This window comes from Mus caroli, chromosome 14 (assembly GCF_900094665.2).
Source record: "Mus caroli chromosome 14, CAROLI_EIJ_v1.1, whole genome shotgun sequence".
Classification (NCBI taxonomy): domain Eukaryota; kingdom Metazoa; phylum Chordata; class Mammalia; order Rodentia; family Muridae; genus Mus; species Mus caroli.
This window is the reverse complement of record NC_034583.1, coordinates 21785350-21801544: the sequence shown is the minus strand read 5'-3', so window position 1 is coordinate 21801544 and position 16195 is coordinate 21785350. Positions and strand designations below refer to the sequence as shown.

General features: G+C 41.0%; 1 protein-coding gene and 1 long non-coding RNA gene across 3 annotated transcripts in view; one reads left to right on the top strand and one right to left on the bottom strand.

Annotated features, from left to right (window-relative positions):
- Positions 1 to 5018, bottom strand: part of LOC110309149 — an 18560-nt gene extending 13542 nt beyond the window's left edge. Inside the window, exons 1-2 of the long non-coding RNA XR_002379667.1 lie at positions 4770 to 5018; positions 88 to 197 (exon numbers count right to left, since the gene is read on the bottom strand). This is a non-coding gene — a long non-coding RNA (uncharacterized LOC110309149). The remainder of the gene's footprint in view (positions 1 to 87; positions 198 to 4769) is intronic.
- The window catches only part of Cacna2d3 (calcium voltage-gated channel auxiliary subunit alpha2delta 3), an 810117-nt gene that overhangs the window by 237595 nt on the left and 556327 nt on the right, over positions 1 to 16195 (top strand). For both annotated transcript variants that reach the window (XM_021181598.1, XM_029469011.1), the window contains exon 4: positions 14711 to 14770. In XM_021181598.1, the coding sequence (XP_021037257.1) occupies positions 14711 to 14770 (60 nt within the window). The remainder of the gene's footprint in view (positions 1 to 14710; positions 14771 to 16195) is intronic.

Here is a 16195-nt window from a genome sequence, read left to right as displayed (position 1 = left end):
AAGAAAGAAAGAAAGAAAGAAAGAAAGAAAGAAAGAAAGAAAGAAAGAAAGAAAGAAAGAAAGAAAGAAAGAAAGAAATGTTAACACCTGGGAAAATGGCACAGTCAAGTCTTCACATCTGTTCAATCCTGTGGAAGCCAGAGCCTCCCTGGGATGAGATGGGATGAATGTGGAACATGAGGACTCATCTAAGCTCTCTAAATGTAAACAGTCCCGAGCCAAGGTTGCACACCCAGCTCCAAGAGATATGGCACAAAATTTACTGTCACTTTCCGGCCACCTGGAACATCCAGCCTCCTGCCATTCATTACCATGTCACCAAGTTGGATACTCTGTGTTATTCATGTTCACCTGGTATGACCTAAGCTTTCTCATCTTGTTTGAGTCTATGCCCTTTCTAACTAGAGATCCTGGAGTGGTGTTCTGCTCTGCAGATACTTAAGAGGTGTTTGTGAGTGTGTGTATGTGTGTGTTTACATGTGTATGTGTGTGTATATGTGTGTACATGTGTGTGTGTGTGTGTGTGTGTGTGTGTGTGTGCCATGCAGCCTGCTGCTGCCTGCCTTCCTGGGATGTGCAGCAGACCATACTGGGCTTCAGCTTGCTCTCCTGAACGCTGCTGGTGAGCTGTCTTTTCCAGCATGGCAGAAGTGAGGTGCATGGCCTGGACGCCTGTGTCCAACTCCTGTCACAATACACAAAACGTTCTTTAAGTTGTCACTAGACCTCAGTGTTATTTGGCACTGGGAGATACCAACAGTCCAGGCTTTTGACTGCCTTCTTTCTCTTCAAAGAACGTTTGTCACTTGTGTTCATCAGTGAGGAAGAAAGCTGACAGAACACCAGGTCCTTTTACTTCTTAGTCACAGAGTGTGGAATTTCCTAAAAGCTGGCTCTCTGTCCCTCTGTTCACAGTAGTTACAGATGACTAATGTTTACAATAGCAGGCCCCCAGTCAAGATTTTCTGGCTGCAGACGGTCTGGTGTATGAATGTACATGTGTTTGTGTATAGGCCAACTGATGCAGCCGTTAGTAGCCCTGGCTCCATACTCCTCTATCCAATCAGAGGACCTCCATATGGGCACAGGCAGCGTTCCCAGTAGTTAAGCACGTGAGAACTCCTCAGTTCCATTTTTGGCCCTACAACTCATTTGCTCTGTTTGTTAAAATCTGATTTTTATCCGGGCATAGGGATCTGGTATCTTCCCAGGGGTTCATGGGAAGGTTGAAATTTTTCCAATGTGCCATCATGGGCAAGGGGCTGACTTTTGTTCAACCCAGCTTCTAGATCTTCCTAGGTCTCTTTTGGTGACTTTATAGTCCTCAGGAATGTTTAAGAAGCACAGAAGTCTTGGTATATTGCATATACTTAACTCAAGCTATCAATTGCTAATTAATAGCTATTTTGAACTCGCTAAGTGAGAATTTTGGACTTAGCATTTCTCTGCAACTCTATCTTCTAGTAAAAGTCTGAGGTGGACAGCAGAAATTACATCATGATAATTCTGTGCCAAAATTCAGGTTCTCTTTTTCTTGGTTACGGGAAGTTAGGGAAGTTGAAGTGTAGAATGTGATCAATTCATAGTGAATGTCATGTCACGAGCAGGCATGGTATGCAAATGAAGCCTGCATAGACAAGGGGGGAATTTAAGTTTGTGGTTTTGGTTTACTTTGGCATAAACTGAATTTCATCTTTCTTAATTAGCTTTGTCTTTTCTTTGTTAAAAAATTCTTCAAATCTTTTATTACTACTATATATTGAAATATCTGCTTATTTTTTGTCATTTTGAAATAAAGTTATAATTAATAGTTGACACGGGAGACGGAAGTTAAGCTGAGAGAGTAAAGTCTGTGAATAAGGCTCTGTAAAAATTCCAGCCTGGCGTGTAATTTCTGTTCATTACCTGTGCATTAAAAGAGGGAGAGACAGCTTAGCCCTTAAGCTACCTTCTTATCCTTGGAAATTTAAAAATGCAAAATTTGCTTCCAGAGGGTGAAGGTGTCATTTCTTGAATACAAAAGGAGCATGTGAGAATTGAAAAGGGAGAAATAACAAAAGTGAGTTTAGGCACAGGCGCTTCTTGGAGCCCAGAGCCCTTGCTTGGCACAGTTTTCCACAGGCAGGTGCACCAGCTACATGTGCCATCTACATGGCTTTCTTGGCTGTCACAGTGTTGATGGAGACAGTGTTGGGCAGGGTTCAGAGTCTTGGCTGCAGGGTTTCATTGCTACTTTGGAGGAAGAAAGACTTTCTACAGGGGTTTCTGGATTTACCAGCATGCTATTAGATAAAACAAGAAATCTGTGGAAATTATTCAGGCACCATGATCCTGAGAGTAATATTTCTTTCTCTCTCTTTATTCTTCCTTGATTTCATTTGCAATGAGTTCACCTTTAAGTGTATGTGGTAAACTTCATCTCCAGGGGATTAAAGCCAGCTTGGTACAGTGACCTGCCAAAAGTGAAGTGACTCCTGCCATCCTCTGGGGCCCTGGGAATTTTGTAAAATGAAGAAAGGGCCAAGCTTAGTTGAAAATTGTGCTTTTAAAAATATGTACTGAAGTAGGAAGTTAGTGCTTTAAAAACTACTGCCTGTACAATGATGCTGAACCCTTCTGAAGAAAATAAAGGCTACAGTAAAAAGAAATTTCATGTGTATGTGTGTAACAATAGTAAGAAAGAAAAATGAGGTCATGATTTGAGAGGGTGTAAAGAAGGGGCATGGAGGGAAATGATGTAATTCTATTTCACTTCTTAAAAAAATCTCAATAGAAGTGCGCATACACGTGCATGCACACACACAAAGACACACAGATAGACACACATAGACACATGGACACACACACAGAGACATATCTAAGGTGTTCCATATGCTGTCTAGGGAAGGGGGTGCATATTCAGTCGTTCCCTTCTAGCGCTGTGGGATTGCTTTGACAGCTGTGATCCTTCAGGGGATGATGTGAAAGGTAACGTTGAGGCTCTGTGAATGGAAGCCTAATCCAATAGCTTTGTGATCCAGGGAGGATTCTGGAGTTAGCTGAGCTGGGTCTCTATGGAGTTTTCCAGGGCAGCTTTAACATTGCTTCTCTATATCTGCCCTAGCGGCCTCCCCGCCATCCCTTCTGCCCATGCATACCGCCTTTCCCCCTTTCTCATCCCATATTTCCCTTTACCCTTGTTTCCTTACATTTTCTTTCTGCCTCTTTCCTTCTCTCTCCCTCCTTCCTACCCTCTCTTAAAGTAGAATCTTGCACTACTTTCCTCATCATCATGACAAAATGCTGGATGAAAGCAAGAAAGAAGGGTTTATTTGGGCTCGTGGTTTGGGGATGTGGTCACCCATGGTCTGGCCCTCCATGGTCCAGTCATGGTGGTGGTAGATTGAGGGATCTGGTCACTTTTACCTGCAGCCAGGAAGAAAGGAGTGCCAGTGCTTCCAGCCAGCCTTCTCTTCTTCATGCAGTCTAGGACCTGAGCTCATAGAATGATGTCACCCACATTTTGTGGAGGGTCCTCCTACCTTAGTTGACCTTATATAGCAACTCCCTTACAGACACATGCAGAGATGTTTTCCCAGTGGTCCTAACGCTTACCAAGTTGACTGGTGATTGACCATTGCAAGTGTGGATTTCACCATCCAACTATCCCTGTGACTTCAGTGGTTTTCTGCCTTTCTGCCCTACCCGTTTTCTGAACTGGTTCTTGTTTCTTTTGGTCCCCACCAGTCACATGATTAGAAAACAACATTTTTCTAGATTTTAGTAGGCAGGGGATTTCACACTAAGAATGAAGGTCTCCTAGATAATTGGTGGAACTGAGGCAAGTACTGAATACTACAGGTACAGTGAGCCACACTCTGGTCTCAGCCCTCTGCAGAAGGACACCTGGATAGGTGACATGGGAAAGATATCAGCCTCCTGCAGTTACTGCCATATTTATCAAGCCTTTACCAGAAGAAAATGGGCTTTTCTTCTTTCCAGTACCAAGACTTGACAGAAAACTGACCAGGAGCCCCACTGGCCAGAGAGAGGTGTGGCTTGAGCTAATAGTGCTCAAAGCCAGGGGATATGACCAGGTCACAAAATGACCAGGTGAACTGGGCCTTCCATGGAAACATCCTCTTTGTTTTGTTTCACTATGGACCCCCCTCTGCTTTCTTTTCCAGCATTGCTACCACATGAGTTTTAAAGAGCAAGTAAAGTTTCGAACTAATCTTTTGGGTTTAGGGGCAGTGAAACCTCCGACTGTGCAGCGTTGTGGTAATCCATCTGGCTGGATTTAGAGTCCACCAGAGGGCATACCCCAAAGGTATGTCTGTAAGGACATTTCTAAAGATGCTTAACTGAAGAGGGAAGATTGGGGTGAGTGTGGATGGCACCAGGTCATGTGCTGACCTCCAGGACTAATAAAAGTGGAAAGGAGAAAGGAAGGCCCGTGAGCACGCATAGCAATCTTTCTCTGTTTCCTGACTGCGGACGCTTCCTGCTTCTACTGCCTCCTAAGCTGCGGTAACTTGTACTCTGAGAGCCAAAGCCCACTCTTCCTCATTTACTGTATTTTGTTTCACCATAATGAGAAAAGTAACCAACACCCAGCCGCAAGCCCCTTCAGCCTCACCCACTGCCCTTGCTCCTTAGAATGCTCCTGCTGTCTTGATGCAGCGCTCTTCTCTCCCCCTGCTTCCCCTGCTGACTCCCAGCTCCCACCCCACAGCCCAGCAGACAGTCGGGGATCCCTGTCTGCTGCTCCCTTACCTCCTGCAGCTGACCTTCACTCCGGCTCACCATCGAATCTCTGAATAGACGCTCTGCACCAGGAGCCATGCCAAGCAGAGTTGCCCGCTTCCTGCCGTGGGTTTCCTCTCACAACTTCTCCGCACTTGGTTTCCCCCGCGGATGAACTTGAGATGGTCTAGGTGTTTTCACACAGTGGTGAGACTGACCTGGAGCTGTTTACTGGAGCTCTTAGGAGAGTTGCTTACATAGATCAGAAATTGAAAAGCTCCGTGTTGGTCAGTGGTTAGTATGCTGTGCAGCCCTCCTCTTCATACCACACTGGATAGGATTCCCTTTCTCTTGTCATTATGAATGTGACAGCATGCATGTCATCATCATGATGCCATCACCGTCATCGTTGTCATCATCATCGTTGTAGTCATCATTGTCATTGCAGCAGCAGCAGCAGCAGCAGCAGCAGCAGCAGCAGCAGCAGCAGCAGCAGCACAGCAGGAGCTAACATAAGTGTTCATTTACTATATACCAAGAACTTTGGCCCAGAGAACTAGCATGGCACTGCTGGAGCCAAGCTTTAAATTCACATTTTGTGACCCCAGAGCCAGCTCTTGAGCTCAATGCATGTTCCCCTCCACAAAGTGAAATTGCTCCTGTAAACATTTGGGTAAGGGTGGAAGGAGAAAGCAAAGGGGGAATTTGAGAGGTGTCCCCCTCCCCATCTCAGATTTAATTAAATCTTCTTTTAGAAGTTGAAGTCAGAGTGATCATGGATGTTGTTCTGGGTGAAAGGACATGTTGACTTCCTAAGTGTAGTGGATTTGGTGGCTAGGGGCTGCCTGCCACACTTGATGGCCTTTACAGCATCTCATATGTACAGCTGTCAAAGGAGCTGGCTTTGTCTAACAGCTTAATCCCCGTGTCCCTGTCACTGGGAGGACATCAGTCAAAGCTTTCAATCAATTCCATTTTCAGCTTCACTGATCACAGATTCTACCAGGGAAGCTGAAAAAGGGGGAGTGGAGAGCTCTTCACCGCAGCACAGAGGAGCAGGTGCGCAGCCCTGTGCTTTTTGAACATGAGGTATAGAGTCCTTTCCTTGGCAGCAGAATTAGCTTTCACATAACCTCCATGTAACTGTGAACTCGAAGCCCTCCTCCAAGTTCTGTCTATGCGAGAGCCAACCGTGGGAGGTGCAGACGCTGTGAAGGTTCCTTGTTCCAATCAAGCTGCTTTTTATGCTGGTAAATCTCGTCTCTTCTGTACTTCCATCTTCTCAGCATCTTGTGCCTAGTGCAGAATCCTTTAAGAGTGTTCTGTGTGTACGTTTCTATCCTGTTCAAATAATATGGTGCAGAGTGAAGATGGTTGTGTTCCAGCTAACCAGGGGACGTAGCAGAAATGCAAAGTCATGTAGATTCATCCAGGGCTGAGCAGCTCATGATTTAGATCCTCACCCTTTGGATCTGAGGGCTATTTTTAAAAAGAGGGCCGGAAGAGTCCATGATCTCAATCTTGGGGTTCCACCCAGTGATGGATGAGGTTCTGGTTATCTGAGAGGTTCTTCAGAAATACTTGTTTCTACACCCGCACCTTATTACTATGACCACGACTCACCTTGTCTGGGACAGATGTTCCCATTGAGTTTGTTAGCTGGGAACTGGCTGCAGCACTCTGATGTTGGGGGGTATTGGTCATCATCCCCAAGGAAGCCCAGGGAGGGCTGCAATGAAGATTGGAGCTGGGTTGTATTCATCCTTGTCAAAGTCATGGAAAAAGACATTTTCTTCTTGCTGTGGAAAACAAATGTCCATTTCTGCTCCTGCCTTTACCCATCCTTGACTACCCCCTTGGGAATGTGTGGACAGTTCTCATATGAAGGATAATGGCACATGCACCACTGGACTCAGATCGCTGGAGGTTGGAGGGAGGAAGATCATTAGTGTTTAGTAAGGCTACTATCTAAGCCCCAGGTTCAGGGAGAGACTCCACTAAGATGACATTCAGCATTCTCTTCTGGCCTCTACACATATATGTATAGGTTCATATGCCCTTATACACATGTTCACATATCCCACGCACTCCATGCTCATACACATATACACAAAACGGAGTTCATTATACACAAAGAAAACACCCCAGTCATTTCATCCAAAGTATCTATAAGTAGATTTTTCTAGATTTCTATCTAAATAGCCTTGATGTTGATAGTCAACCCTAAGATACTCCCAGGTGCTCAAAGAAGCAAAAAGTCATTCTTTAAAATACTGTTTCTTTTAGAAAGAGTGTCTTGGGCTTGTGCTTAAAATCGTCTTCTCTTCCCCGCTCCCCCAGACCCCTTTGGTTCTTGGGTAGCCCTTTGAGCACAGTTTGACTGCCCCCATCTTTCACAGCTTAGCAGATGTCACACTTGAGCAAATGTAGCCTGACATGCCGAATGAAATGGTCTTAGTCTGGAAATTGGCCATGTTGATAACAGGTTATTAATTTAATCAGCCTCAAGTTGATAACAGGCACCTCCTGTGGAAACAAAGATAATTTGCTATTGATTGTGATCGTGTCTCCTGATAGAAACTCTGGGCTTATTGTGTCTTGTAAAAGGCCAGCAGCACACACAGCCTTTCCACAGTGTGAAGGAGACAGGAAAGGGAGGCATGATGGAAGGGAGGCTTGTTGCACACACAGCACGCACTGAAGAGATGTGTCTGGCCCATTGTTCTGGTACCTGCTTCCTCTAGAAACCTTATAGCTGTGCTTGTATAATCCACTTTGAAATGTTTGCTGTTTGTAAAGCAGAAGCAAGCTCCGCAGCTTCCAGGCAGAAGGTCATTTTACAGAAAATGTTCATTCATGTGCAACAAAGCTTGTTTCTTCTATAGGAACAAAAGGAAATAATGAAGCCTTCTTAAAAGCTGTTTTTCTCCAAAGAGCGATCTTCTTGATAGTTGGCAAATTATCCTTGCCACTTGTATTGGAATTGAAAAGTAAAAACATTTGTATCAATAAGGATTATGGAATATTATTAGACTCTCAGATATGATTCCAACTGTAGCCACAGCATGCTGCTGGGGAGCGGGGATACCTGCCTTGCCTCTGCTTCTTGCCTTGGTCAATCTTTCTAGATTCTTCCCTTCACACTGGAGTAAGGCCTGCTGATATGGTCTCCATGTAGAATTTTGATTAATATATCTTTTCAAAATACTGTCTTACTCCAAAACTCCCATTGTCTGAGTCCTTACTTTAGTACTTACCTTTCTTCTGGATGCTTCCATTTCTCGAGTACAGCTGGAATCTTGCTGTTTTGGGGACATGTCCTTGCCTTCCTGGTGGCATTCTTGTCCCTTTATCTGTAAATAGCCATTTTCCCTTGTGCCCCTTCTGTGAATCACCTCATAGTGTTTCCTAGCCTGCTAGTGGCCAGCCCCAGATCACACTATGGAGATAATTCTAATTACACTAATTATGGAAGCAGCTTCAATTAATCTATTCTGTTTCAGAGTGCTGGGAAGTAGTTTCCAAGACCAGAGGGGAAATAATTTCATCACTAGTAGGAATAAGAATGTAAATTTGAATGTCTTAGTATTTTTCAATATAATGGTCCATATTTGTATTTGTGTGTTCATGCATGCATGTGGTACATCAGGTGTCATATGTGATGTTTGTGTGTAGTACATGCACGTTAATGTTCAGGTGCTGACAGCAGTTTGTGCACATGCAAAAGCCAGAGCACAAGTGTGTTTTGGTTAATGGTTTTAAGACCTGTTGAACTGTGTTCTAAATTGCAGAATTTAGAACTAGTTAGTTAGTTCTAACTATCCCAGAAGCAATTAACTCCTGATACTTGAAGACTGTCAGCATTCTCAGTGATTATCAGAGAGGACTTAATAGATGTTCTATTACAAAAGAGCTTAACAATTGCTATTATAATTTTAGGAATTCTTATAGGATCATTGTTAAGAATTAAGAAATCATCTATTTGTCTATATAACATCACTACAGAAATCACTGCAGAAATCTGCTCAAAAGGGTAGGCTTGTACCTAATTTTATATCACTAGGCTATATATATATATATAAATATATATATATATATATATATATACACACACACATATATATGTATATATATATACACACACACATATATATGTATATATGTATGTATGTACTACACATACATCACATACATACACACACATATATATACTAAAACTATATATATATACATATATGTATATATATATATATATATATATATATATATACTAAAAGCATATTAATAGCAGGGATTGTTCTTAAAATGAAATCCTTCTGGGCCTTGCCTATAGAAGCACACCTGTTATTAATTGTACAGTCCATGGTAGAACCATCTCAGGAAGATCACTTGCTAGGTTTTAGCTTCTCCTTGATGGCTCCTGGCATCCACAGAGTCTAGAGGGAACAAAAAAAATGAACCTTACCATTATGAATACAGTGATGACTATAATTCTGCCTCGATGATTCCATTCTCCCTACTCTGTCCATTTAGCATATGTTGATATGACAATACAGACAAGTAATAGCTGGCCCGATGTTAACGGCCAGTCATTGGCAGCCTCTGCACCAGTCTTCACTGTAGCCCCAAACAGTGCTAATTATTATAGGTTCTTCTTTAGAGTCACTGTAGTCGAATTTCAACCTTATTTGAGGAAGAATTTATCTCTTAAATGGCATTACAACCTTCATATAAGTATAAATGTATCATTGCAAAATGTTAAACAAAACCTACTAAATATATGAACTGTTTTGAAATTTTTGTTAAACACAAGTGTCACATTATAACAGCTTTTACAGCACAGGGCTTTTAGTTTAACAGGGGGAATAAAAATAGTTCTTTGCTGTTCCATATGTTTTTTATATGACTTTTTTGCTCTAAGGGTTTTCATCTATAATTGTCTCCCCAGCTCTGGGGATTTTTTATGAACATTTATTCTTTTCACTTGTATACAATTTGTTCCTGCTGATTCCATCAGTGGGAGTCCGTAGTGAGTTCCTTCTGGGGTTAGAATCAAGGTTCCATTACCTTTCCCTCCTCTCTCATGCTTTCTTTTCTTCCCTTGTTAAGCTAAAATAACCAAGGACAAAAGAAAAAAATAGAACAACATCAACAAAGCCATTTTTTCTTCTTATCCAATTTTTACTGTGAATTGTCTGGTCCTGTCTTCATGGAAAATTTGGCCTCTGTGATGTCTTTACCTCTGACCTTGATTTAAGTGTTTGGGGAGGAAACAAGAGATTGTGGTAATGTAGAGATGTATACACATGGTCCTTGTCGAGAAGTGAGATGTGATGGTCAATGAAATGCTTTAAAAATGGTTTAATGTCCCCATTGTCCCCTTGGCAGCTTTGCCTATTGTAAATTTTGTCAATGTTCTATAGTCTCTAGCATTTCATACTTATAAAAATGGCCCTTGTTTGTATTTTTTAAAAAGAAAATGGAAGAGTTATATAGAAATATTAAAAGTGTGGCTTGCCTCAGGAATTACTACCTCTTAGCCCATAGGTGCTTTGTCTGGGGCCAGCTTGCACATTGCACTCTATTGTTACCAGTTTTTATAGAGCAAAGAGCCTTTAACGAAGGGGAAAGACGAAGTTGTGGCCAAAGCTTCTGTTTTTCTTTACCTCAAAGCTCAGGCTGGAGCCTTCAAAGCCTTTTTTAAATTTCCAGTATTCAATTTTAATTAAAATTCACATTCAATTCTATAATCCCATCTGCAGTTTCAAAAGGGAAACTCACATAAGAGAAAATTAACTTATTATTATTAAAAATACACTGTCTTTCTAACAGATATAATAGGGAAGCTGCTTTCCCCAGGCTCCGTGGCCTTTCCTTACATAAGAATATTAACAAATTTAATAGATTTTTTTCTTGCCTGCAAGTGGTAATCAAACTTACTTTTTAAAGCTGATCTCATTTGACTTGCGTGATAAGGGTATTTGCTCAGGAAAAAGATACTCTAGGCTATTGCTTTCCATGGCCACACACCAAATCTTGAAGCCAAAAGATTTTGACGTTATTAGGTGAATATTACTTTATTTTTATTTTATTAACAGTAAGAACGTCTTTCCTTCAGATTCAATTATAGGTAAACTTATGGCACATGATACTCTTTTGTAAATACCATTTCATGGGCTGGAGAGATGGCTCAGAGTTTAAGAGCATTGGCTGCTTGCTGTTCCAGGGGTCCTGAGTTCAATTCCCAGCAACCACATGGTGGCTCACAACTATCTGTAATTAGATCTGATGTCCTCTTCTGGTATGTCTTAAGACAGCGACAGTGTACTCATATAAATGAAATAAATAAATCTTTAAAAAAATTTAAAAATATACCATTTCATACAGGGAGAGTCACAAGCTATTTGTTCTTACTCCAAGGTCTGTAGTTTTCAACCTGCTGGTTCTAATGACTGTTGGGAGCAGCAGCAGAGCTTGTTCTTTGGGTCTGGTTCCCCTACATTCTCCCAGAAAATGTATGCCTATCCTCCTTAGCCCTAGCAGGCAAGTTGGGTTAGCCCTGCATTTGACTGAAGGCACAGGAGCATCCGTCTATTCTGGGCCTTGTCCTAAAACACTTGCTAGCTTCTCATGAGGCTGTGATAGGCAGCTGCCCATTGACCTACTTCTCATGAGTAGTGTTTCCTAAACTTCTCTAGAGACACTAATGAAAAAATATCTCTGACAGCTACATTTTTAAAAGGCATTCAACAATTTAACTTAAAAATGAACATAAAAACTTTGACAAGAATTAGAATCTCATGCCCTCTCTGTTGTCAGCATAGAAATTGTTTTCTAGCTCTTCTCAGCAGTGATGCAGTAAAATCCAGTTTTCAGTTGTTACATCCTATACCCCATTCTTTGCATTTCAGTGTTTATTGCTGAAATGCATTTGATGTTATACTATATAGGAACACTATAAGCTATGTATAACATATGTATCATACACATGCATGCAGGCATACATGAACAGAGAATGTTAGACATGAAATACAGTCAATATTATGTCACACAAGAATTAGTATGTTATATGGGATGCATATGTATGATACACTTATCCATACAGATGTATTTAATCTTATGTATCTTATGTAGATCAAATATTATGTGTGAGTCACTCTTCATGCATTCTTTCAATTTATACATTTCTATCTTGTTTTCCTGTCAGGCTTAAACTACTTTATTATCTTATTCTATCCCAGTTCTTTGCTCTTTTCAGTATCACCATTACAGTTATTGTGAAATTTTATTTTATTTTTGATCATTTAGATATTTCATCACCCCTGGGTTCTCAGTGTGCTCAGGCACCATTTTTTTTTAAAAAAAATCTCTTAAGGATGTTTAACTACACAAGTACTCACAATATATGAGTAGTTTTGGTAATGTAAGTGTTCAGTCTTGCCTAATATTTATCCATAAATCTCCACGTGCAATTGATTTCACGATGTGGGCTTAGCGATTCTAAACCACGTACAAAGATGAAAAGAATAAAGCTCACAGATCCCGCTCTCTTCTATTATATCTTGTCACTCATCTGTCACAATTCCTGAACATACATTTACAGATTGCAGGCTGTGATCCTCCGGGATGACAAGCTACATTGACTGGGAAGATTGCGATCCAACTCAACCTTAGGGTGATGGACCCAGGCTCTCCTTATCCTTAACCTTTCCTCATTTCTCCCATCGTCTGTCTTCATTCTGTAATGCTTTTCATGCCTTAAAGTAAAAATGTATATGTACCTGGAAAGATGAACAAGACCTGAGAAATCTAGGAGATTTTGTGGGGAACACCCAAGGCTGTGAAATGAGGTAGACCATGAAATGAGCACTGTCCTCAGCCTATTGTGCCTGGACTCACAGCAACAGCAATGACAGCTGGAGTAAGTTTTTGTTAAACCTTGCTGTCCCTCTCTGAGCTTCTGTGTGGGAGAGTCCTGAGAAGGACCTGGGATTTTTTTAATTCTAGCAAGTTTCCAGTGAAACAGTGCTGCCAAGATGGGCACTACACGTTAAGAACTACCACTATATGGTCGCCCTGAAGGTAAACTACTTATGTATTTTAGAGGAGGTATCTGAGGCCCAGAGCAAGGCAGAGCCTGCCCTAGCATGTGCCAATGAAAGCAGTGTAGCTTCAGGGAGAGAGTGGAGAGCAGGTTTCTGGATCTGGTTCTTCTGTGTTCTCCAGGTCGGGTTTTGATTATTCAGAGCAGAAGTCCCTGGTGACTTACTTGAGGGAGAATAGAAAATACAATTGACGCTCCTCCTTAGATTCTTCTCCGTGAACAGCTGGCCTCTTTCTTCAAGGCCTATGGAAAAAGAAGCCTTGGTAATCTCTACCATTGCCCAAAGTTACCCTGTACACATTAGCCTCTTCATGTCCACATATAATTAATCATGGGATGTATGTCTGTTGATTCCTGACATCTAAGAGATCCATACAAATGTAATTTTTCAAACTTGGCCTATTAAACTTTGTTTTTTGTTTTTTGTTTTGTTTTGTTTTGTTTTTATGTCTGTGCCCATTAGGATTTTTGTTTTTGTTTTTTTTCCAACTTGACACAAGCTGAAGTTTTCTGGGAAGAGACTCTTAATTGATGGATTCCCTACATCAGATTGCCTATGGGCAAATTTAAAGTATATTTTCTTGATACATGATTAATGTGGGAGGTCCCTGTCTGCTATGGGCAGAGCTACCTCTGGGCAAATAGTCCAGGATGGTATAAGAAGGCAAGTTGAGCAAGCCATGCTAAGCAAGCCATGAACCTGAGGAATCTGACTCAGTTTCTGCTTCCAGGTCCCTGCCCTGATCTCCCTTGCTGGTGCATTATAAGCTGTAAGTGGAAACACACTTTCCTTCCCATGTTGCCTTTGGCCATGGCGTTTATCTTGGATAAAAAGCAAGCTACAACAAGGTCAAAGCAAGTAGCAGAGACAGCAAAAGTAACCATGGGAAAAATAGAAATGAATAGGTTTCCAATTTTTTTCCTATGATGTATCAGTGACATATTTCAATGAATGGAAGGGTTCTGTAATGTGTTTTCATAGAAAATACCTTACTGTTTGAATCCTCAAGGCAAAGTGATTTTGATAGTTGACTAATTTTCTTTATGTAAAAAGATATGTCATTAAATAGTTTTCATAACAACCCGAATATGAGCCAGATTTGGTGGCACAGACCTATAATCCTAGCACTTGGAAAGAAGATGACTGTGAGTTCTGGATTAGCCATGGCTACAAAGTAAAACCTTATTTGTTAAAAACAAGGGCAATAGATGTGGGTCAGTGTACTTTCATACTATACATAAGGCCCCGAGTACTAGCTACCTTCTTCAAAATAAAAAGTGGTGGTGAACTTACTGAGACAAGTTTACCAAAAAGGGTAAGAGTTGTGGTTTTGTAGGGTTTGAGTATTAATTTAGTCTTGGCATTGCCTTATTGAGATGCACATTATTGCAACAGCACTGGCATAGATTAAAATGAAAATAACTGTCTCCTTCTAATGGTATATCAGAACTGGAGCAGAAAGAATTAGCATTCAATGACTAAGGAAATCAAAGCAAGAATTCTTTCCTAAACCAGTGAGGAAGACTCTAAATCTATGAGAATTAGGTTTAAAGCAACTCAATGAATCTTGATTAAGGACCTTTGATTCCCGAGTTACACCCTTTCTAAATAAGTTTTGGATCCTCATTAATAATCAAGTGCCGTGGTCTGAACAATTCATGGATGAACAATGAATCTTTATTTTAGGAGACCTGATTGGACGATGGAGGCAGAAACTAAAATTTTAGTGTGGTAGAATGTTCTCTCATCTCCTGGAAGTAGCTATATATAACAAGGAGGTGACCCGTCCATTTGAGATGGGAATGCCTCTAGTCTTTACATTCTGTGTGGTGAAGTCTTTGTCATAGCTCTAATTCTGACTATTACCTTCTGTTTTCCAGCGTCTTGTGGAGGCTGCAGAGGAGGCACACCTGAAACATGAATTTGATGCTGACTTGCAGGTAACCAACTATAGTTTGAATTAAACTCTTGGTGTCTTTCAGTGGCTGAGGAGAAATGCTTTGAAAGGGTAGAGCCAAGTTGGCATGGGCATATCTCTTTCATGTTGGATGAGGGTAGCAGTCCTCAAACTGGTTCTACCAATGGCATTGATAGAAGATGATGTCACAGGCTTACACCTGTATACTGGATTTCAGTGAATTTTCCTGATGTGGGGGAAGAGTTATATTTAATCTGACACGAAATTGTTAGGATTCTCTGTGGTAAAATGATAAAATGGTGGATATCCAAAATCATCTCAGTTACCTTACTCAGAATGATATTTTCTAGTCCCATCCATTTGCCTGGAAAATTCATGATGCCTTTATTTTTAGTAGCTGTATAGTATTCCATTGTGTAAATGAATCACATTTTCTGTATCCTTTGATTGAGAGACATCTGGGTTGTTTCCAGCTTCTGCATATTACAAATAAAGCTGCTATGAACATAAGGGAGCATGAGTCTTTAGGTTTTGGTGGAAAATCTTTTGGGTATGTGCCCAGGAACAGTATAGCTGGGTCTTCGGGTAGAACTATTTCCAATTTTCTGAGAAACTGCCAGATTGATTTCCAGAGTGGTTGTACCAGTTTGTAATGCCACCAGCAATGAAAGAGGGTTTCCTCTTTCTCCACATCCTCCCCAGCATGTGCTGGTGCTTGAGTTTTTGATCTTAGCCATTCTGATTGGTGTAAGGTGGGATCTCAGGGTTGTTTTGACCTTTATTTCCCTGATGACTAAGGGTGTTGAGCACTTCTTTAGGTGCTTCTTGGCCATTCGAGATTCCTCTTTTGACAATTGTCTGTTTAGTTCTGTACCCCATGTTTAAAATTGGGTTATTTGTTTTTTGGAATTTAACTCCTTGAGTTCTTTATGTATTTTGGATATTAGCCCTCTACCAAGATCTTTTCTCAATCTGTAGGCTGCCATTTTGTCTTATTGTTAGTGTCCTTTGCCTTAGAGAAGCATTGCAGTTTCATAACGTTCCATTTGTCAATTGGTCTTAGGACCTGAGCCATTGGTGTTCTGTTCAGGAAACTGTCTTTTGTATAAACGTGTTCACTGCTCATTCCTGGGATCTCTTCTATTAGGTTTATTGTATCTGGTTTTAGGTTGAGGTACTTGATTCGCTTGCACTTGAGTTTTGTGCAGGGTGATAAATACGGATATATTTGCATTCTTCTACATGCAGACATCCAGCTAAACAAGCACCATTTGTTGAAGATGCTTTCTTTTTGCAATTATATGGTTTTTGCTTCCTTGTCAAAAATCAATTGTTCATAGGTATCTGAGTTTATTTCTGGGTCCTTGATTCTATTCCATTGATCACCAGTTTGTGGGTAACACAGATCTTACAGTGCCCAAAATCACATTTCTAAAGCAACTGTGGT